This window comes from Echiichthys vipera (assembly GCF_963691815.1).
Source record: "Echiichthys vipera genome assembly, chromosome: 7".
In the NCBI taxonomy this organism is placed as follows: domain Eukaryota; kingdom Metazoa; phylum Chordata; class Actinopteri; order Perciformes; family Trachinidae; genus Echiichthys; species Echiichthys vipera.
In genome coordinates this window covers 13,594,608-13,614,987 of record NC_139832.1, presented here as the reverse complement: position 1 = coordinate 13,614,987, position 20,380 = coordinate 13,594,608, and the positions used below count along the sequence as shown (strand labels likewise).

General features: G+C 39.8%; 1 protein-coding gene across 1 annotated transcript; it reads right to left on the bottom strand.

Moving 5' to 3' along the window:
- Positions 1-17,601: 17,601 nt before the first annotated feature.
- Positions 17,602-18,876, bottom strand: cUnh15orf61 (chromosome Un C15orf61 homolog). The gene is made up of 2 exons (XM_083916002.1): positions 18,198-18,876; positions 17,602-18,096 (listed from the first exon to the last, which is right to left on the bottom strand). The coding sequence occupies exons 1-2, from the start codon at positions 18,538-18,540 to the stop codon at positions 17,969-17,971; spliced, it is 471 nt and encodes a 156-aa protein (XP_083772128.1). The 5' UTR covers positions 18,541-18,876; the 3' UTR covers positions 17,602-17,968.
- Positions 18,877-20,380: the final 1,504 nt, after the last annotated feature.

The following is a 20,380-nucleotide window of genomic DNA, read 5'->3' as shown; positions in this document are numbered from 1 at the left end:
AAGTGATATAGCGGAAAAGATTTAGAGTGCAAAAGCATTTAAGCAGGATGAAGCTCTGAGTTTAATGTGGTCCATCAATCCCATTCACACAGGCTGCAGCCTCTACATCTGTCCTGTGAGACCATCAGAGTAGTTTAGTGGCATGTTGCAGTTTAAAGGTGCAGCAGACGAGTCAGGTAACAAGGGACAAAATAGTCTCGCCAACTCTCAGTTTTAACTACCCAGGTTCCCTTTTGCCCACACTCATTAAATGCAGAATGCATTTGTCCTTGTAGCTTTTCACACACACACTCACACATACACTGTTGTTCACAACTCACCACATTCAAAAGGCGATGGCTATTAGGTGTAAATGGATGGTGTTTTGCCCAAGTCTCAGCTGAGCACATGTTTCAGGAGCAAAGCAAATGCAAAGGCCAACAGATCCATTAAACTCCGTCCAATAACACAGGGCTCTGTCTCCACCACAAAGGACACTACTTTGGAAAAATAAAACCGGCATGAGGCTCAGCTGAAATATCTCAACAGATGAAGGTAAAATTGTTTGGTAAACAACTGGAAACAGTATTCTATTCTAAATAACTTCTATTTCTATTTCTTCTATACAATTAGTAGATTCATAAAGTGACAGTAAATTTATCGCCGACTATTCTGATAATGAACAAATAATCACAGACATATCTGTATCTATTGGTGTCAGGGTATATGTTGTCCCATAGGCGCCGGTTTTATATTTTTACGGAACATCTAATACATACAATGATGCCTTTGATTGATACTGAAAATGCAGTACTGATTTTTAAACTGCTATTTATTACCAGCTGTGACTGCAACGCTGGTACTGTTTTCACCTTGTGAGTCTGTGTGTGTGTGTGTGTGTGTGTGTGTGTGTGTGTGTGGTGTGTGTGTGTGTCTGTGTGAGACATCAAGGCAAAATGTGGTCCTGGAGACACATAATGCAACAAGATTACCACAGTGGCCGTTTTGAGTATTTTGCCAGCTGTTTTTATGTCTGTCTGTCGCATTGCAACTGTGCAAGACACAGTCTAGAGACTTGACAGGTTTGTAGCTGATACCAAAATGAAGGCTGAGTTCAAAGATCGTTGCGGTCTGAGCAAGGGCACCTAAAGTAGAGGGGTAGAAAGTAGGGAATGGGCCGTTGCCTCACTACTTTATGCCCCTGGCCTGATTTGGAGTCGGAGCGGGTTTGATCCCATTGCAAGATGGTCTGTAGTTAGTGATGAAAATAATCGTCAGTTGCAGCTCTGTTCGGATAAGATACATGGGTTGCAACAGAACTGAATTGATGAATTATTAAGCAAGACAATAAAAAGGGCAATCAGACCTGGTGAAAATTAGAAAATTAATGTTAAGACCATGAAGGTGGACGAACAGAACAGTTCAGACGTATTGCAGTACAAGAGCATGATCTAATGGATACATACAGTGCTATATTCTGGTAATGTCAATGCTCACTGATGCAACAGTTTAACAATATCAATGACAACAAATCTGTGTACTGTAGATTGCTTTTAAAGAAATAAAGTTATTTGTATGAAAATGTTGTAGCACTTGTCGATCTATAGCTCAGACTTGACCTGTATAAAAATAACTTAAACAAGAGGCAGGAGAGTGCTCTGTTGTTGACTCCAGGGCAGGCTACAGGGTCAAAAGAGCCGCGGTAAGCTCTATAGCCACAGTCAAGTGACTCAATTACCACATTTGGTCTTTGTGTTGACCCCTCAATTAGTGTGGAACTGTAACAATCTGCCCACCAAATACAGTCATTCATCACCAACTGCCCAAACCACCAGCTCACTTCTCCAAGCCACCTCACTAGAGAAGAGGGCAGGCAGAGGTCAAATTAAAGTCTGGCCTTTGTAACTACCTCCCTTAATATCCTCTGTTCTACAGGATAAGCTCTGGTAGCTCCACAGTCATTACAGATGCAGTGCAACAAGCCACTAGGCATTAGAGAAACATAGAAGAAGCATGACTGCAAGACTCCAGGAACAGCACTGTGTTTTGGAGGTTTAAGATGTCTCACTGTCTGACGACAACATAAAGGCTTGCATAGGTTCAAGAACTCGAAGGTAATCTGCAAGTTAATAACTATAATTGCACCCTACCTCTTGAAGGTAATGAACAATGTTTAAAAGGAGAGCGGTAAGTAAGGGCAATGTAGGAGTAACTAAGAGGATGACAGCACAGATATCCAGATAAGGTCTGAGTGGCTGTTGCCCCACCAGCTCCTGCCATGCTAGACCATTCAGAGAGGCTCGCAGCTCATGGTTACGCTGTCATCACTGGCCAGCAGAGCAACGCTCCTCTTACCTCTCTCCTGCTGTGGTTAGGGTTGCAGGCTCAGTAAAAGCGAAGCGCTGATGATTTAATTATGAAACTGGTTCATTCAGTCACCGAGGTTAGGTTTCCAGTCAAGGGTGAACTGATATGAGCCAAGTTTGGTTTACGTTTACAGAAGCACACGTTGGATCCCAAGCAGATAACATTTAATCTCCCTGCAAGGCCAGCCAGAGGGTGTGGGGTCTGCAGGGGGAAACGTCCCATCCTGTCGCTCTGCTCTCAGAGGCCTAGTTTATTCATGATATATAACTATCCACTGTCTTGCTACCTGCACAAGGTTCATCTCCCGCCCTGTGACGCACCTCACTCTGGGGGATTCAGTTACTCAGAAAAAATGCTTCACAGGTTTCTCGACCGACTTCTTTGATTAATGGCCATCATCTGCACCTGAGTGGTAACTATCATAATTGATATTTAAATCAACCCTGACGGCTACAGTGCTTACTTAACTTCTACCTTCATCTTATGGAAGATACAGCGATGTATCCAAACAGCCTGACTTTTGTTTATCAGAGAAAATCCCTCCTTGCACAACTGCTCAGTCTGTTATGACTCCAGGGTCCTCTTTTTTACTTTTGAGTTTGATGGCTTGCTTTTTCTTTAAACAACAATCAATACCTTTTAAGCAAAAATTGCGTTTCTTAATTAAAGCAAGAGGGAGGTATCACTCTGGAGCCATTATGCACCAGGCCTTATGGTGTCTGACATTTAGTTGTGATTACACAAATGCCTGTATACTGTCATGGAAGTCATTAGACTGCTGTCATCGCAACATGTTTTCCTGGCCTCATTAACACTGCTTTCATATTGTAACTGATAAGTTACTGATGCTACCTATAAGCTAAAACCTATTGGCGTGGTTACTTTTCCGATTAGCATTCTTTACAATGAACAGTTTTTAACCAAGATTATTGGATTTTTTGCAGTGACATTTTGTGTAGACATTCACAGTCTCCAGAGGGTGTATCCTACTGACTTTGGTGATCACTGGTCTTTTTTCTCTGGCGCCATCACAAGGTCAAAATATCCTATAATACTTTGAGACCTGAAATTCAATCCAGTTTGAGTAACAGATCTGTGAGTTTTAAGTCTTCTCAGATGTGAAAACAACTGCACATGATTTATAATACTATGAGAGAGGAAAAGTTATTACTGCGGCAGTCATTTATCTGTCCTTACGACGATCAGTTGTACAGTAGAAATACTGCATTCACATTACAAACAATTCTACCAGGAATGTAGGCGTGCATGTATGTGATGACCAATAATGCTTATCAGATAGTGTCTTGTTGCAGCATAGGTTGAGTTGTGTTGCGTTTGTTAGTCTGTATTGGCACCCATACTGCTAGCTTCATTCAGATGAATGAGAGGGTTGCGTTTTTTCACGCATGCCCACTGTTGGTCCGAACGCGGCCGTGTTGCCACGTGAAACGGAGCTTTAGTGAGCCCGACCCTTGAAAAGGTGTACCAGTCACCTGCATCTTATTTACATTCAAGTCTGGGCTGCAGCGGATGCTCTGACATCAACTATTCATGGTGCTTTCTAAAGCACCCATCAGATGACACTTGTGACCCCAGTGAGAACAAGGGGCTGTGTTACAAATACTGATGTTTCAGCTCAACAGCACAGAGGACAGAATCTTATTTTAATTCCAACTTCTTCTTTTTTTGCCTTACATGGCCGCTGCTTTCATCCCTTTCTTTTGTGAAGCCCTTTGAGGCATGCTTGCAATATTGGGCTATAAATAAATAGATAAACTTGACTTGTCTTTAGTTGAAAGGAGTACCATCTGCTGAGCATTTAAAGACCATACATACTATACTGTTCAACACCACCTCCCTAAAAGCTGTTGTCTCACACTAACCTGTGATAAAGAAAACAAAGACCATACATCAGGAGCTTGACACAAATGCCAGACTGGGAAATTATTTTTAAGTAGCAGTGTGGTTCCTGAATGATTGAATTTACGTTAACACTGATAAAATGTTCAGTCGAAACTAGCTTGTAAAATAAAGCAACATATTTCTTTCATCATCTAAGGTGCAGCCTGCAACACTACATATTCTTTTGCAACCACAAGTACTCCCTTAGCTGTTTCTTGTTGTTGTTTTAATTAAAAAGACAGATGGGCGAGTAAAAAAAAAAAACAGGGTGTATTTGTGTGTATTCAAACAGTTCTCTTTCTCTGTGTAACTGCATGCAATCCTGCCTGACAGATACACGGAGAAAAGCCCAATAGACCACCTGGCAGACTTATTTTCTGGGAAAGCAATCTAATGTAATATCCCCCATGACCCGCTCCACACAAATAACCCAGGCGTAGTGGTCAGCCTGGTTGGGTTTTTACAGGAGTTGCTGCATGTACATGAGGTGGAGCACAAAACAAATTATAAAGCAGGTAAACGGCCATAAGGCTCGGCCTCGCACGCCATACTGAACACAGTGTCGCGCACTGGCTGCACACGGATACATCCCCCTAACATCTATTCTGCGGAGGCTGTTGGAAGCTAAATGATATTGCTGGTGTTAATAATCAATTCTGTGGGATTAGTTAAAAGTGGAAGACAAAACACTAACAAATCAGGTGGCCTCTTCTAAAACAGAGCCATAAAGACATAGAGCAGCAGAGCATATAGATTTTCCACAGGGCTCAATTGTGTGAGAAGTTGTTGGGCTTGCATTATTGACTTTCTCAGTATGGTGGAACTGTGGTAGTTAGGTGCCTTTCCTCAACTCTAATTATGGTGTCATAAACAGGAGAGACCATTAATGAAACCCACTCATGGCTTTAAAAACCTGCAGATAGGATTTGGAGAGGAGGGAGGGAGTGGGGCTAAGAGCGGTCTTAGAGTAGTCATGGTATCAATCACAGCAAACTACTCCTCTGTTGAGTAACGAGCATGAGAGCTGGTCAATAAGTCAGCCAAAGAGCCAACAGACTGTAATAGAGACACAGCGGAGGATGGGAGACAGAGGTATTTGACCTGAGACTGCCTGTCATGTTCACAGGGCTGCGGCTGTGCATCATCGAGGAGAAAAAGTCAGTGTGCCATATGCCTGTCTACAAAAATCAATATCATACAATAAGATTGCATGCCATGTGTTTCCTCCAACATTGCCAGAAAGAAAAATCTTTGAAGAATCTGCTTTTTTAGTTTTATTTGGCCTTGTAAAGTATGGAGCCTACAACCATTTTTCTCTACATAGCTGTATCTGTAGGACAGACATGCCTGGGATATACTGTATCTCTCCACCTTTTAAACATCCAGGTAGCAATGCAGGTCACCTCAAGTTCAGCTGCTATGAGAGGTGGAAGATCAATATGACATTTGCTGTACAATAAAACCTTAATACCAGAGAGAAGAAGCTGATGGACAATCTTGTGACGAGTTGTTTCATCTAATTTTGATAAAAGCTGATGGATGTTTTGGAAGCAAGGCCCCTATACTTGTATTATGGGAGAAGACGAGTCCCTTGAATTCTTTAAATCACACCATCGTATCACCAACAAAAGGTGTCCATGGTGAGTTTTCAGTCTCTGGTCAAACACCTCTGGTTAAAAGCAGTTTTATAAGAAAGGAGTAATCACCCTCTTGGCTGTTGACAAAAAGCAGCTAAAAGAAGAGGCAGCCATGAATGTACTTTGTCTTTTCCACATATGAAGGAAGATAAAACCAGCACCAATAAAACATTTCCCAACATCCCATGGCAACATTTGCATGACTTATGAAATCACAGAAAAATAATGTGTCAACAGTAAGTAGGATTGACCAAGTTTAAAAATAACAATGTACATTTGTTCAAGTTCTGTTTTGATTATTTAGTAAATATTAAAAGATAATATTTCTCAATGGGAAAGCCATCACATGGAGTTTTAAGTCAATAAAATACAGGAATATTCATTTTGTTTACTGTAGTAACATTTCATTAAGGTACTTCTAGTGTAAAGGGTTTGAGACACGTAACACGTCTACATGCATTTACAGTATGATGGCCGCAGTAAAGCCATTTTGATTTTCTAGAGTGAGAGGCAATAAAATGTAATTACAACATGTTTTACTATTGACTTCAAGACGGTGTCACAACAGCCAAAGCAATTTCATGCTGCCTGTAAAAACAGTATCCAACGAGAAGGAAAGGCAGAGTCATGGATGAGTGAGGAGGAGAGGAGAGAGAGTGAGGCGTTGATAGCCCTCTACGGGCTAACCATAGACCAGACCAGACAGGCACTGTATATCTAAACTAGACAAATCTTTTTCCGACACATATTAGATAAATATTTATATACCATAAACTGTATCAATCAATCCTGTGGGGAAGGGGAGCTATTTCACAGCATGTCAATAACTGATTTCACCAGCAGATAATAATTTTTCTCTCAATGGTGGAGCTTGATATGACGTCGATACATGCTGTCAGAGTTCATTTTGGCTGTAGCAGTTAGAGAGAATGTCGCTGAGAGGATATGGCACCCGTCTATTCAGGTTCATTGATTGGGAGGCGGTGTGTTAGTGGGGGGAGAAGAGCTGGCTGTCATGTCTTATGTCGTGTGCTGTGTTAAGCTGCAGGGAGACTATGGGCCGCGCGGAAGGTCTGCAGCACCATTTGACCGCAGTGTTACAGGGGACACAGGGGAGTCCAGCCTTTTAATTGTCTCATCGAGACTCGGCTGTGAGTATAGACGTGATACACAGGAGGGGGGTGGGGGGCGGAGGTTCACAGGTCTGAGACAGCAAATGCACAACACTACTCTGATACGATGAACATATAAAATCAGTCAGGATAAAGATCTCACCCTTGGCAGCATGAAAGGGGGGAAGTGAGCAGCTCTCAAGAAAAATCAATACGGAACCGCTCATTTTGGAGGGACATGTGTGTCACAGTCAATAGGAGTTAATAGGCTGGGTTGTTCAGTGAAGACAGGCGGCTTGGGAGAGCAGCCCACTCTGACAGCTTAATACATACTGAATGGCAAGCTGGTTGCATGTAACAGTCACTATGGACACATCAAGTGTGGAATGGAGCCTGATGGGCGCAGGCAAAACTTAATTATAGAATAGAGCTGAAGGTCTTACGCACAGAAGTACAGAATTACCCATCCAGTAATCAGAACAGACACATGCGGTTGACCCAAAGCCTGGACAGCGCACACATTCATTCTCTGTTATTAACAATGACTGTATTATATACACTGTGGAGGGAAGTATGTTTAAAGTTGCCCTTCTAAATTGATGTTTCAAAGAATGACCTGCATCATACTGTGTGGGTGACTCTACATGAACAATTCGCTGTGTAGGTCCTCATGTTTCGGTGCACACATGAGGGAACAGAGGCAACAGATAACAGCTAAATATATTGTCATGTGCTCACCTGAAGGCTTCCCCACAGCATCATGTGCAGAGCCCTTCCCTGCTCTAATTAATCAGCGATGTACCAACAGGCTCATCACGGGTTAATTGGCTCAGATGATGGGTTGAGTAACCTTGTGGCAAAATAAACAGAAGTACATTTTTACAGAGATTTGTAACATATTTTCATAATGTTTTTACATCAATTTAACAAGATCCATATCAGCCAAACCGGGGAAACAGCTAATAATAACTTCATTAATTGGGGTCTGCAGGTCACGCCGTTTGGTTCCATAAAGAAGGATTTGCCTCTTAATTAGTACCCATTAAGACCTAATTTAGATTATTATCATCTCTTAATTGTATCCCGCTAATTAATAATTAATTACCATTTCAGTATACAGTAAAGTTCAAAATATCTGCAACATTTTTATTTTCCAAATGACAGGAAACTGAAAATCAATGATTAATTCATAGAAATATTGAAGAAGCTAGTCTAAACCAATACTACTCTGTTGAGTTCCTGGTAAATAATCTCTGTCAGAACAATCATCGTAAGAATAAATACAGTTAAATGTTTTGACATATCAAGCAATGTTTCATCCTTCTAGTAATGGTCAGGACCCAGACGGGGAAGGAAAGGTGAGACACTCATACGGTACTGAGAAACAGCGAGAAGAGAAGTAAAAGCGTCTTGGCTCCAATTGACATTTCAATAAGTGGAACAGAGCGTTAGCAATCCATTTCCAACTTTTCTGAAACAATTATTGAGATGGTACCTCCAGGCGATGTATGTTCCTGGTCCCTGGAGTCCTGCTGGCTGAAACAGTAATTGACTAAATTGTAGAACACATCGGGGCCATTTACAAATTTGCCAAAAATGAATCGTTTAAAATGAAATGAGGGTGACTCTCAAATTAGCAAGGAGTATGATTGAGATGTGGCTCTGGGAATTAAGAAACATGATTTAGAGCTCTGCAGAAAGGAGCATCTGTGAATAGTCCAGTATTACTCACCACCCTGCTCTGACTCGTATTTAAATATCACTGCGGCTTAACAGATGTTAAGTAAAACAAGACAATTCGTATTTAAATGTTTGACAATTCATATTTAAATGTTCAAAAGTGTGTGTTAGAGATGGATGGATGAGTAGATAGAGAGATAAATATTAATAGAGCTATTTCATTGTTTTGTGACCTACCAAAATGTCTTATACTCATGACATCAAATGTGTGTGACCAGACATTAAAATGAAAAGCCAAACAAATAAGAGAAACTGCTGAGCTATAACCGTCAGCTACAAAGCTGTAAAGAAATGTTAACATTATAGAGTACATTGTATGGTAAGAGGAGGCTCCTTCAGGCTTGAGTAGAGTGATATGTGCTCATGAAACAGTTATTTAGCTTAAAATAATAACTCTTCCTAAGAGCACTGTGATAAAACACGTGACACGAATCTCATTGGTTTAAAACTATTGTGCTGCGAGGTGTTTGGGAAAGTGATCTTAGCTACATTTTACAAGGTGTACTCATTTCTGAAAAACACCAGCAAATTACTCTGACTGTTAAGGGCCTGACAGTTTTGATTGATTGTTGTGCAGACACTGTGTTGATTGTTGCCTGTTGTGTCATTCCTGTGGCTCCCAGCAGCCACTGCTTTCATCTCACCCGGGCTAAACTCTTCCAACCACTGATGAGTAATTACTAAGTTCATTAGCCACGCCAGTGGCCTAGAGATGTATTAAAGCAAGATTTGTCATCAACTCTCTCTCTACTGCTTTTGAAAATCCTGACTACATCTGATATTTAAGTAGGACATTATAATTACCTTCTCTATGTGAGGTAATTTATACAGGTGAAACAGCCAAGATAGGAAGATGAGAAGACAGTAAAGGTAATACTCAGTGTCTAGTGACAGAGGTCCTTGAAAATATGTGATAAAACTATGTAGTTGGGATTATTCCGTCTTTTCACACAAGGGTAGTGCAAAAATATCCAATAAATAAACACTATAAACTCTGGCATCTATTATTAGGACAACTAATTTTCAAATGTGTGTAATCCTGAACAATGAGCTGGCATTCAACTTCCTATCATATATAGGACATGTTATCATAGAGTTTCTTTCCTGTTGTAATATGGATGAATTAATCATTAGTGGGGGTTTTAAAAAACAGTTTAAACATCTGTTCAATTTTATATTATTCAAAACATAGGAAATCAACAAATCCTTTCATTTGAGAAGCTGGAACCAGTGCAGTGTTTCAGTGCAAGTATATATATATATAAATATATATATATATATATATATAAATTAGCCCATTACATAACATTAAATATACATATATATATAAATTAGCCCAGAGGACCCTAACATAAACTTCAGTCTGTCACGTTCAGGCAGCAGCTTGGTGAGACTAAAGATTTGTTATTTGTGAGACTTCAGAGCATTTCTGAGAAAAAGCAAAAATGAAAACCACAACCAGCTACAATCATTTTTAAAAACTACCCTGGGATCCAAGTTCAAGTTTCTTTCTCCTAATATGATGATGTGTGTGTCCAGAATCCCACCACCACTTCTTTTCAGCCGATTTAATTCCAAATACTAGAATGAAAGAAAAGCGAAAAAATAACACCTGAATGAAGACAAAATTACACAAACCGTCCTTCAGCAAGAGGCCTTTCCTCCATAGCTTGTGTGAAGTGAAAAAGCCACAAGCTATCTTAGTGCAATGTCCAAGTAATTTTTCTTTAATAGGAAAATTGTTACTTATTGATCTGCACTTTGTAAAGCCTTCCAGCAATGCTCCAATCACCACAGCTGTCAAAACCATGGAAATACACCCTGTTCCTTTGCGATTTGATGGCACACTGATTCTCATTACTGGCACATTTCCAATGTTAATTACCTTCAACATAACATCATCTACCTCAAAAGAATATCGTACACTAGTGTCCCACCAGAGGACAGCGGGGGGTAAGAGTGTTAGGGCGAGTGTGGAGATACTGTGCTTTGCCTGTCTAGAGCTCGTGTTGAATCTGTGCACCACTGAGTCTGGCCATTAGGAAGCATGATGGGCTTTTCTTTTCCAGATCATTTCCCATGGTCAAAATAGCATAAAAACACCATTTTGGTTCAATAGCAAAGATTTCAACTGAATAATCACAAGGGTGAAACTGTAACTATTACAAAAACACCTCTGGGATAACCATACATAACAGGGGTGTCAAAAACTCTGTAGGTTTTCTGGAGGGCAAAGTGTTTAAAGTGTATGCTGTTGGCTCTTGCTCCAACATCTGCTTTTAATTACTCAATTAGCACAATCATTTAGTCTCCTTGACATTCATCCAAATGGCAAATCATAGCCGGAAGTTGTTCTGTTTAAACAGAGCGTTAAGAGGAGTCATGAAAAATGCATACACGATAATGTATATGGATACTTAACTAATTGAACCAATTAAAGAGAGGGAACTGGTTTGAGTGAGAACAGCGACGGCATCGCCCTCCGGGATGAAGCTTTGACACCTCTGATCTACTGCCTCCCCTCTCCCTATTCACAGACCTGGGCCTGAGGTCATATTTCAGCAGACAAAAGGTTTTTGACTGTAGTCACACAGCAACAATGAACCAAAAAATGTAAAAGCCATGCAGATTAAAGGCTGTAAAGAGCATCGGACAAGCCACGACACTACACAGTAAAAGCATACCCAGATTCTTAAAGAATGGTGAATGTATGTCATTAGAAACTGGAGAAAAAAACATTTGGATTCATCTCAGGATTCATTAATGCATAAACAGATCTAATTTCTGTCTTCATCTCAATGGGATTAAATGCCAGAGCGAACACTGAAGGGAAATCCCAAACTAACATGCACATTAAAGTATAATCCTGTCTTTCTTTGTACTTCAGGACTTACTTATTTGTGTTTTAAATGTAACAGAGAGACTACTCTCAGATGTGAATATATGTATATGTCAGTACAGACATACCAACAGATCAACCCGAGGGTAAAATGAATATCTGCTCGATTTAAGACAAGCTAGCTTACCCGCTCCCAAAGTTAAACCAATGCAATCCCCCCCCACCACCACCACCAAAAAAAAAAGAATGATTGTACCCCTGCGGTGGTGATTTTCTGCATGCTATGGATGCATAAATAAACATAGGCATAAATACACAGAGGACACTGACTGGGACTAGCTGGCCAAGTGGGGCAGCTGTTATTAAAAGGGCTATTTATCACTGTCACCCCTCTCAGGTTCCATCCCTCTCTGCCCTCCAGCGATGTCACTAGGCCGCACAGGAACAATGTGGCTCATCCAACCAAACCTACCCCCTCTATCAAATATACACAAACACACACATGTGCTCATGGTCCCAGCTTCACATACACAAAGTAAACATGTAGAGGTTAACCTGCTTGCATATGCATATTGTGCACATCTCGTTTGATGACTTCAACAAACACAAACAAGAACCTCGCTCCTTTCGATTTTTGTCAAATATCTACAAAACAGCTACACTGCGCACACCGTTAATTTTCCGCTCTGTTACTTTATTGATTGTGGCCACAATTATCCACTTTTCTGAAGCACTGCATTAAGTGAATTCCCCCTTTGTTGGACAATAAGTACAGAAGGTTGGCTAAGTCATGCTATTCCTCAGCCTAAGGGGACAGTCTACTTCTCCAACACCCTCATCATCATTAGCAGGCCCAGATAAAAAACACACCTCAATTAGTCCACCTCTGCTGGGGGAGCCACATCAAGTGAGGCAGACGCTTCAAACTGACCCATGCCTTAACTTCACTTACAGCAGCTCTTGCCGTGTCCAGACTGAGGGCATACGATTACATTATTGAACAATCACATATTGCTTTGGAGGTTTCAGCATTTAGAGGGAGCCTTTAATTAAATTAAACCCCTAAATTTTCAGTCTGTGTCTTGCAGTAAAAGTTGGAAAATACTGTAGTATATACATACAAAAGACCCTGAGGTACAGAACTGTAGCCTTGGACATTACGTACAATGCACCATCGGCATGTCATACTGTAGATATGCGATCAGTGAAAGTCTAAAAAGGACTTTGAAAGAACCTTGTGTCTTACTTTCACATTGGCATAAATACACAAAAGATACATTATTGAACAGTTGCACATTATATAAGGAATACAACTAGCAGTTAATCTCATCCTTGATTTATCGGACAGTCATTTTTTCGAAGAACTAATCGTTTTGAAATAACAGGGGGACATATTTAAATGTTAAATTGTTTTATCTCACCAAAAGTTGAAAATCCCAACGTATTCATTAAATTATTATATGTGACAAAGATGCTCCCATTTGAGGAGCTGGAACCAGAGAAAATATAGCCTTTTCTCACTATTTTTGCTTGACAAATGACTGAAATGATTAATCACTTATGAAAATAGTGAGTTGATCATTCTAACTCTACATTATATAGTTTATTTGGTTCCTCATCCACATCTACAGAGCACTGAACAGCTTTTTAATTCAGACCTCCCTCCCTTTCTTTCATCTAAGCACTAGTGGTACACTACCTATATAAACCTCTCACACGCAGCAATCCACTCACGATTAATGAAGTGCTTACTTAACCAATTTAAACCCTTAATTCCTATTAATTCAACATAATAGCCACCCTCTCTGCCAGAATTAACAACACTCTAGCAGAAACTTACAAATCTCTGCAGGCCAGAAAGAGTCAACTGTGCAAATTCCATATTCTTTGATAAATATGTAACAGTATGTATATCACTGTTAAAATGCATAACCCTCGTGTAAGACCCCCATCAAGTCTGCTTTACACCTGTATTACATTTCTCCCTCAATCAGCAGCTTTTCTGAGACACCGACCTCCCACGAGGAGCAGAAACCATTACAAGGGACTGCAGCTCATTTGCAGAAAGATTGGAGATCATGCTGCATCAAAAAGTATGTGAAGCATTTCTGAGAACAAAATTGATTTATTCCATTTCTATGTTTGTATGCAGCATCAGTATCAGTGTATTTAATGTAAATCCCTAGTCTGGAATTGAGTTGCTGTGTAGATTTGCTGCTTATTGTGCAAGTAAGAAGCAGGGCAATCAAGGGCCCTGCTCTCGTGCAAAATTAAGGTACATGCAGTATTTTTTATGCAAGATATTTTATCTTGAACTGACTGATAAAACATATATGCAATGTAAGAAATTATACCATGCAAACAAAAGCATGCATTATGCCCTTTATCTGATCCACTGATGCCGCTTGTTTAAGCTACAAAGACATTAGGCTGTTCTTTGGTGAAATAAAAGGCATAAGCAAATAAATAAATATTTCTGAACATTTCAATTTTGACTTAGGAAAAACAGATCAAGCAGAGCCCGTGGCTAGAGGAGCCTGACTGCATGCTGGTGGGGGGTAAAAGACAGCCTGGGGGGTGTGGAGGGCGTCTGTTTTTTAATGAGCTGAAACTTTAAATACTGCATAATATATAATAAAAATGGATAGTTCATTTAACTCTCCCGATAAGTCGTGGAAAAACTATTAAAATCCATTCCTCTCTTAATGTCAACAGAGTAAGCATTGAGTATGAATGAAGTGAACATGGTGCCAGATCATCAACAAGAAAGAAAAACAAAATAATAATCAACTTGAACTGCAAGAGAGAAGGGATTTAGGCATAAAGTTAAGTGCGCAAGCTTAGGGGCATCAACTAAACACAGCAAAAGCAACGACAATGATATATTTAACTATATAAATTTGAATCCATTCTAAGAAAACAAAATTAGCGTGTTTATTATGCTTTAAATGTAGAATATAAGGAACCTTGATACAATTGTCCAGAATCTTTATTTACTGCAACCTAATGTCATCTGGGAGTGGTCTTAAACCAGAAATGACAGTACAGATAACTGACAGACACTTCAGCCACCCACTGACAGTAGCTTTGGCAACGCCGATCGGCACAGCAGGCATCGTGTTTCAATACTTCCCCCAACACGCGCACGCACGCACGCACGCACGCACGCACGCACGCACGCACGCACGCACGCACGCACACACACACACACACACACACACACACACACACACACACACACACACACACACACACACACACACACACACACACACACACACACACACACACACACACACACACACACACACACACACACACACACACACACACGATAAAAAAGAGGGGTGGATGTAAAGAAAGAGTTATGGTGGCCCTTGTCATCCCTTGGGTGAAGAAATACACCATAATACATTTTTAACAGCTTCAGAAAAGATAGTGTAGCGATTCAAGTGGCAATAACAAAAGGTCAGCAGTATTAACTCATGAAAAAAATCGACAATAACATTTTTGACGTCACACTGTGCTTTAGTATTACTTTTTCAAAGCTGATCAAAGCGTGCATATGCCTACCACTCGGAGAGGTTTCTATTTGAAAAGTAATGAGCTTTATGTTTCCGTTGTCACATTGTAATTCAAAAAGTGCCATTTCACAGTGAGTATTGTGACAATGTTGGCTGACACCTCTACATTAAGATGTAATTCCTAGTGTGATCCTTAAAGTGATCTGAATGATGGCTTTGGTACCCCTGCTGCTCGTGGAGCCAGCGCGGAGACGGTGCTGGTGGCTGATCCAGAGGCTTAATAATGATAACCTCGCCAGTGTTAGCTGCAGGGGTTGTTCACACAATAATTGTTTCTGCCAAGCCATATATCTATATGACAGAGAGAAAAAACTGCTCTGACTTTCCTGCTAAATAATTGATTTAAGAATCAGCTGGATCAACTAGTTCAAGAAGATGAACATGGTTTGTGATAATTTTTTTCTTTGCAAAGAAGAAACTGAGAACTTATTAGCTATTTAGAAGATAATTACAAGTCTCTGCAAGTTGATTAGCAATTTCACTGTTGAACATTAACAATTTACAGCAACACTACACTCCATTTCAGCACTTGTTTTGCCTTACTTACCTAAATTCTAAACAGTACAAGTATTTAAAGATTTCACCTTGACAAAACTTATTACCAGCTTCAGCATGCAATTAAACTTGCCAAACAGGCATTAACTCTTTCTTCATTACCACATTAGATGTGTGTTGGGTAATTTAGACACTTCAATACAGGATTAGACTACCACGGCTATTAAAAGGCATCAATCTTGCACCAAATGCTGATATATTTTGTTAATTTACAGCAGTTAATTTGCAGTCTAGCTACCCTGGATCTACACTGTTTGTGACTGAGGTTCGATGTAATGCTAAGCCTCTGCCAGAGCTGAAGGGGTGCCCTCCCCTGCAGTTTAGAGTGACTCAAAGGTGAAGCCCTGAAAACGAATACAGTGTACTCACATGCTCCACAGTTTAGATTTCACCGGCTCACATCATCCTGTAATAGCCGCACACAAAGCTGCAGTCAGTTGCAACCCCATGCAATTGTGTCTGGCTGTACAGCGGTATCAATGCAGCTCGTGGGTCAAAGGGTCAATGAGTAATTAAGACATGGTTGCCTGAGCATTCCCCATGCACACTTTCGGTCCTGATGAAAGGTTTGAAATGAAAGGAGGGGGATTTAAGTGCAGCCTGATACTATGGTTCAGATTTCCATAAGTGTGTCTAAATGTTCCTTGTTCAAGGCAATTAGTATGATTAAGAGATAGCGTGGTGTCATCACGCTGTTTAAGAGGATTTTGCACATGAATTCTGCATGAGGTTTAGACATTTTTTACACAACAAAGGTTACAGTGCTTAGAATAAAAAAACAAATTACTGTACATCCAGGAACCTCAAATATCTGTTTAATATCTCATTCAGTAATTAGTGTGCTTGCTTCAGCAAGGAAAGCAGTTTTCCTTTTTTATGTTAGCTTCAGGGGTTAAAGCAAAAAATGATTTGAGCGGCTGAAACGTTGTCCAGGAGGAAATGTGTACAATATATGTAATTGAATACTACATACATTTAAATCTGCTCTACATTTGAAAACTTTAAACCTTGTGATTGATCCTAAAAAATAATGAGACTTCCATCTTAAGGCCACAAGGAAGGATCAAAAAACGATAAATGATATATTTCCTTTTAAATTAAATTCCCTTGTTAAATGTTCTTGCATAGGACGGGCACGTTTTACAAAACAGGACCCTCATGAAGAGGCAGTACATCATGAACAGCACGGAGGGTGATATCACAGGCTTCAAGTGAGAATAAGGTCAAAAGGTGAATTGATTTACATGTACAACAAGAAATTATTCGTTCGGTTTCATTGTTGCTAAAAATGAAGAGGCCAAGGCCAGAAAATTGAGGTCGCTGATAAACGCTATTAGTAGGAGATGCTGAAGAGTGAAGAAATCAATATGGCAGTTTGTCAACCTGCCTCTCAGAGGGAGCAGGACTCTGCAGCAGAGGTAAGTGTGCCCTGTCAGCAGAGCACATTACCAGAAATCAAAGGCCAGTGAAGGCCCGAAGGAAGGGATGTAGATGTCTGTACACAAAGGCCACACTTTGGTAATTAAAACCTATTTTATCAGACCTGTCTTGCCATTGGGTTTTCTCTAACGCTATTGACTATCTGTTGCATGCAGAGTGATCACTAATTTAACTTTAAATAAATGAGACAGGGTTATTTAAGTTCCTGAATTTGTTAAACAAAATGAAGCAAAAGACATGTCAGTGTCAAATAAATTATGTCCCTTGGTATCACCGATATGATTTATTAATCATTCTTAAATCTTGGGCATTTGAAGGAAATGTCCTTATGTGCCATGAAAACCATTACAGCCAAATCAGATCAGTCATTTTTATTCATACACTTTAATATTTGTTGCAAAAATATACAGTATATTGACTCTGAAGACATATATACAGGAGGTTGATAAACGTTCAGGGACACTGCTGTGAAAACATCCAAGAAAAGACGTAGTGTCGGTCTCTTCTTCGAGAAATCCTAAACTTTCCATTAAACTTTAATGGAAAGTTAGCTTTCCACACAAACACTAACAGTATTGTATGTCAGTGTAATAACATGCACAACTGACTCCTCCACTGCAACTTTTCAATCTTAAATAATTAAACACAAATGAACCTGTGCAGTCAAAGACAACAGGTGCACTAGTGACACAAGATGGAGCTTTTGTCAGTAGGTCAGCCTGTGAACATCACCTGGGGAACTGTTACCATACAGCGGCTTGGCAGAACAAAAGTCTCTTGAAAACACACTTAAAACAGTGTTTTTCTCATGGTTTAGTATTGTGCACCTTCGTCTTCTTTGTAAGCGAAATAGACTGTGACAGGTCCAACGCTTGTCTGCACCGTTTCTGCAGCTCCCACCACCATCCAGCAACCAATGCCATAGGCTAAACAAGGGATGCCTGCAATAAAAAAAGAACAAAGGATTATATAGTGGGCCATCTGCAGTGTTAAAAATAAAACGTGTCTTATAGGAATAAGGGAGAGCATTAAATGTACTGACCCATATTAAGAACTTTCAACATGGTGAAAAACGTGTCCTCAAAGTCCAGGTTCTGTGAAGGGGCTTTGGTACAGTGGTATTTTATAAAGGGGAAGCAGCCTGTTCTCAGTATTTGGTAGTTGGATCCATTGACTCTCCAGTTAAAGTTGGACAGCCCAAACTGGTCATTGTGAACGGAGCTGTAGCGGACACAGTATGAAGTCCACGGCGGGAGTTTTCTCTGCAGCAGGTGGCAGGTCAGCACCTCTGAGGCAGGTGGCCGCGGGCCTGTCCTGCCAAATGTGCTCGGAAACAGGGCGATGTTTACAAAGATGGTGTGCAACTTCCTCAAAAACTCCTTCATGGTTTGTGAGGGACAGTAGAAAGATTCCTCTTATCTTATTTTATCACCTGGACTACACGCAAATGACTCAGACTAGCCATAGATTAAATATACTGACATGTTAAATCGTCTGGACAACAGCAAAACATATCTACACGTCCTTCAGCAGCGGGAGGAGACCTTTTACATGATAAACGAGACCCGTGTATGAGCTAAACAAGGTATCATGTCGCAGATATCCCGCTACACGAAGCTACATCTTCAACACACATACCAATGTATCTAAACCCGCTAACAGACCTGATAAAAGAGCAGCTTTCTGACAGTTTTTATCGCCTGTTCTGCGGTGTTTTGTGTTTTCGCTCTGACCTGGTGCTCCTGCCAAAGTCGTCCGTTTGGAAACGCAGCGCTTCGCAGTTGTTCCTTTTCAAATACAATTATCGGCCACGACCTGCACATTTATTTACAGGGCTCTTACAGGTGCTGGGAATCCTTGAAAACACTTGTGCTTGAAACTGCGTGGAATTTAGGTTGTATGGGATCATGGGATATATGCTAAAACAAGGAGAAAAGAAGATCCCCACATTTGAGAGAAAACGTGCAATAATAATTATACTGTAAAAATATGTAGTCTGTATATGTACAGTTGTAGTTTGTACCACAGCTGTAAGATGCTGGAAAAGCATGAACATGCACCCTGAATTTCTTGAAGTGTTTGAATTTGACTTTGCAAAAGGTGTAGGAACCCTGTATTTTGTGTGCTCACCTTTTCACCAGATATTAGTCTTGTGTCCTGTGTGACTTTTTAGCTCATATTATACTCATACCAGGCCACTCTATAAAACAAAAAAGGTAAAATCTAAATTAGCATCTATGATTTCAGAAAATATTCACAAGACACTACAATATGTGTGAATATAAAGAATTACAAATATTCCTTGGTTTTCCACCTAATTTTTAGATTTACCATATTTATCAAAATAAGTGTGATGGACTTGGTTATCAGTCATTGCTCCCAACCCTTTTTGGGTTTGGTGCCGACATTTACCAGCACTAACCCAAGCAGTAATGGGAGTTGGGTCGGACTCCTGGCCACATTACCAGCACATTCTTCTTTTAAGTACAAACTAGATCCACTCAAAGACACTGAAGCACAATATTTCCAATCAATGTTTAGTGGTCTGCTATTATCAGTTCACAAACCAACACAAATAAACCAAACTACCTCCATATTAACTAAAAATAATACTGACTATGGGACACAAAAAGCAAACAAAAGTCAAGTTAATATGCATGAATAAATATTGTTAATTTTCTGATTATCATATTACATACTGTATACACATACTGTATGTAGGCTATTATATGGCAGTGATTAGTGATATTTAAACTCTTAAATTATGCTACCAATTGAACACAGAATGTGTAATTTATATATATATAAATATATATATAAAAAACACACAACATTAATCTCTGGATCTCTGGATGCAGAGGTGCAGGAGAAGCAGTGAAATCCAGACAAAGTGGCAAAAATGAACTATATGTCACCTCATCATCAGGAAATAAAAACACACACACATCCTTGCTGCAAATGTGTATATTTATAATATAATATATTATTACAACCTTGCCATTAATGGCTAATTTGTACCTATAGTTAAATGTGACGCATGGGGTCAGAAAACAATCACAAATCATAATAATGAATCGTTATTAACAGCCACAACACTGATAAGTAAAATACTGTATTTCTGAAAATATTATTATACTCCATACACTATATAAAAAGAAATATATTAAACTTACAGAGACAGCCCTTTAAATTACAGCCAGTACCAATCACTTTATCATCAGCTGA